The sequence below is a fragment of the Lycorma delicatula genome, chromosome 4 (genome assembly GCF_047948215.1).
Source record: "Lycorma delicatula isolate Av1 chromosome 4, ASM4794821v1, whole genome shotgun sequence".
NCBI classification, from domain to species: Eukaryota; Metazoa; Arthropoda; class Insecta; order Hemiptera; family Fulgoridae; genus Lycorma; species Lycorma delicatula.
Window position 1 is genome coordinate 208,188,570 of NC_134458.1, and position 4,432 is coordinate 208,193,001.

General features: G+C 28.8%; 1 protein-coding gene across 1 annotated transcript; it reads right to left on the minus strand.

Moving 5' to 3' along the window:
- Positions 1-1,945: 1,945 nt before the first annotated feature.
- On the minus strand, positions 1,946-3,565 carry LOC142323012 (baculoviral IAP repeat-containing protein 1b-like). The gene is made up of 2 exons (XM_075362112.1): positions 2,422-3,565; positions 1,946-2,335 (listed from the first exon to the last, which is right to left on the minus strand). Exons 1-2 carry the CDS (start codon positions 2,882-2,884, stop codon positions 2,331-2,333), a joined length of 468 nt encoding a protein of 155 aa, XP_075218227.1. The 5' UTR covers positions 2,885-3,565; the 3' UTR covers positions 1,946-2,330.
- Positions 3,566-4,432: the final 867 nt, after the last annotated feature.

The following is a 4,432-nucleotide window of genomic DNA, read 5'->3' on the forward strand; positions in this document are numbered from 1 at the left end:
TCACAAAATTAAAATAAATAGTAATGCAACTGTTTTTTTTACAGATTAAATAAAATTACTTTGTTATCTTCATTTAAAGAGATAAATATAAAATAGTTTTTAAAAATGTGTTTACAAAAAAATGAATTTTTTGTTAAAAATATGTTTGACATTGATGAAGAGATTGATGAAAGTGAAGAAGAGGTTGATGAAAGCGACGTATGTAGTGATTGTGAAAATATTGGACATGAATGTAAAACTAAATGGTGTATAGTTCCATTTGAATCTTTAGCAGTAGGAGACTTATTTGATGTTTGCCAGCAATTGTTTCCCGACTATTTTGTAGATGTAGTAGGTGAGACAATAGATTCTGATGATGAAGAGGGAATAGAAGTTCCTACTGCAGTAGTAATAATAACAGAAAACCCGATACCATTTACAGCAATATATCATCCACTACATGGTGAGGGTTGGGATGGGATTGTATATTTTTAAAAAAATTCTCTTTGTTATGTTATTTTGTTTTTCGCATATTACATCATCGAATATCATTATAGAATTCGGTTCCGTTTCTTCCGGTGCCACAATAACATCGTTATCACTATAAGGATAGTAACCTATCCCTTCAACATCAGTCAACAAACTTTTTAAAAATAAGTATTTAGGCTGGTACAATGATTTAGAAAAAACATATATGTTACTGAACCTTAACCCGCTAGGGTCAAATAAAAGATTGAAAACTGCATTCGTCTTACCAGAATTTGAAGGACCTACAACCAAGCATCTGATATTATCTGGAAGAAGAGGACTATGTCTTTTTATAGAATTTAAATCAGATACCTCACCTATTAAACGGTCAAAATTAATTACTGTTAGCTTCCGATCTTGTTCTTCAGCATCCATCTCTGCTACTGAATAAATTACATAAGTGTAATTTATTTTATTAAATCCTTTTTATCTATCCACGAGTCCTCCTTCTTATCAAATCCCAACCAGCGAACTAATAATTTATCACCGCGTTTTTTTAATACTTTTTCAACCAAATAAACGTTGCTGTACTTGGTTTTACTAAGTTCTTCAGTATAGAAACTTCCTTTTAACACTTCCCCTTTCCCATCTTTAAGAATGTACGTTATAGGTTGTGTTTGTTTTATCTTGAAAATTGTAAAAACTTCATTAGTCCAATTCGGAAGATATCCTTTCGCAAATATCTTTTTATACTTACTTATCCTTACCTGATCACCAACATTAAATTTAATCGTGGTCGTATGCTGATGACGTTTTTTTGCAACCTTTAATATATTTAACAACACTTCGCGTTCGTTTTTATAAGAAACATCTTTAGGTTTAAAACCAGTAGTTCTATGCACCCTATTGTTATATTTTTCAATTATTTCATCCAATATACTTACCCATCGGTAATCACCCTGTTCGGTAAATTTACGCCACATATTAGTCTTGAGAGTTCTATTGAACCGCTCCACTATTGATGCCTTTTTATCGGAAAAAGTTGAATAATGATTTATATTGAATTTTAGTAATAACGATCTCAATTTTGAATTAAACCATTCTTTTCCATCATCGGTTTGAAAATGCTTCATTTTATGTTTATGAAATATGGGTTTAAGGACCATTACAACTTCATCTGCGTTTTTACTCTTCAATGGAAAAGCAAAAGCAAATTTTGAAAAACAATTTATAATTGTGAGAATATATTTATATCCCCTATTAAATCTTGAGTATTGTATCATCTCTACTAAGTCTGCTTGGTACAAATCGTCTATACCCTTAAGTTCAACAGACCTTGTCAAAAAATTTCTGCGAGCTTGCTTGTGAAGCTCTCTTGCTATCCCTTGTTTAACACTCATCATTTTATTATAAACTAAATTTAAATTGGATGTTTTTAACTTATATATTTAAGGTGAAAAATAAGGATAAAATAATAAAATTCTTTTCAATTTATAAATCTATTTATTCATTGGTTTTGATAACATATTATTTTACAAATAATAAACGAGATAAAATTCCCACTCAATTAATTTGTTTCGCAAAAATTCATATTCAATAACTGTCGGTATTTTCATTTTTACTACTTCTGTTTTATTACCGAAATATTTTCCTTTCTTTATTACTTCTAATCTTGATAAAGGGAAAGTTTTCTTCAAAATATTTATTAAATGATTTATCGATTTTATTCGACCTCCCGGTACAAATCCTATTATCCATGAATCGCTTGTGATATCAGATTCAGATTCGCAAGCTGTCTCGTCGGAAGAACTCTCTCCCATCATTGATAAATATTCTTCAGATGAAGACGAACCCATTATTTCTCCACAACACTCCGTCAGCAATTAACCTAGAACAAACAAATAGAAAATAATTATACAAATACTTATATATTACTGATAAACTTATAAAAATGTTTACTAAAATACAACACACCTTTCATTTTATTTTTCACCATTTTGCAATTATATGAAACTTTTTGATGCTCCTTAAACGGGTTATCATTATCCAACCACTCAAAAATTTCAAGACCACATTCGATACATGCCACAGAATCCATCACGCCGGTGAAATAAAATCCTGCTTCCAACAATAATTCAACCTTTGGAAAAAGCCTTGGCCAATTACTAAAAGTACTCATCATCAGGTCAATACAAACTATGCTATCTTTAAAAAATAAACAACAATTGAATAATTCTTCAGCAACACTACAAGTTTCATCATATGTTTTATGTGCAATTCCGCAATGAAATAAATTAGTTTCAGAGGTTATAGTCCAATTACATTCCTTACATGAAACGAATCCATCATTATCGAAGCGATTTAATCCGCATTCTTTAATAATTCTGAATGGGAGTGTGTTTATCCTTTTGCTGAGCGCCGCAAACGGGACAAACATCTCCTAGATTTATTTTTCTGATTCCACTTTTGACAGCATATAGTCTTATATCAAATTCAATTTCTTCTAGTTCTTTTTTAAATATGTTCAGCCTCTCACAGTAGCTCTTAAGAATCTCTTTTTGCAACTGCGACATCAATCTTAAACAGAAACAAAAAAATATTAGAAACAGAAAATATTAGGAACAAAAAATTAAAAAATTCCTTTCAATAAATTATTAACATACCTTTTTCACGAATGAATAATTATATTCTTCTTCTATGACTGTTGATTACTTCTTCTACAACAACTGATTCATTTGGTTGCAAAAAGGAAATATAATATACTATAACGTTAAAGACATTTATTAAATACTAAAATTAAAGTGTTACTTAAACTAACATAAGAATTAAAAACAATTATTTAATACTAAAAACAAAACTAGCATGTAATAGCTTCAGTCATTTCAATTTTTTATTTAAACTATTTTTCCACCTTTTGTTTCAATTACTAATTGTATTGGACTTCTACAGAAAGGACATTTTTTTTCATCGACCATAGGTTCAATATCGAGACGATCATTACATAATTTGCAGACGGAATGACCACACAAAACAAAAGTTACTTTTATTAAATTACTAAAACAAATTTGACAAATATATTTTTCTTTTATCTCATCTTCTGATAAAGAATTTATTTCAATATCCCCCTCCTGGGTTTCGTCAAATTCATTTTCTTCGTGTTTCACAATACATAATAATACATTAGCTGTATTATTGGAAAATGGATAAATAATATATTCTCCTTCTTCTATAATCGCAGATTCATTCGACTGCAAAAAGGAAAATATAATAAATCAATTTAAATTAAGCTTAGAAACATTTATTCAAAGCTACAATTAAAGTATTACATAAATTACATTCGACAGGTACTTTTTTAAAATATAATAACTTACATCTAAAACATAATGGATGTGCACATGGAATAGTAACAAATTTAATTACATTTATTTTACAAAATTGGCATGTTATTGCTTCTCGATCGTTTAAAGCAATTGTTTCACTTAGTCTAAATGAACTAGATGTACAAGAATTGATTTTAAATACATAAACTGGAACAGAATTATTTTACATTTAAATATTGGCTGGAAAAATAATTATTAAATAAATATGAAATAGAATTATATTTAAGCGAATAATTTTACATTTAAATATTATTTCACTTACCTCTTTAAATAAAGATGATAAAGATGATAATATAATAGTAGCAGCAAAACGTAACAGTAACAGCAAAACGTAGTATGAATCCGTTAAATTTTTGGCGGGTATTTATATGTATCGGCTATCATTATCATTGAGATAACTTTGAAAATAACAATGCTATCACCAATTGACGCAAATGCATTATCGGTTGACTTTCAAACTAGTAAACAAGGTTAATGCAAAGTCAGCAAGCACGTGTACATTTTTTTATGCCGAAGTAAGCACATTTTGATTTTTTTTTTTTTTGATGACGTCATTTTTTTTTTTTGATGACGTCATTTTTTTTTCGGGTCAAAGGTCAATTTTT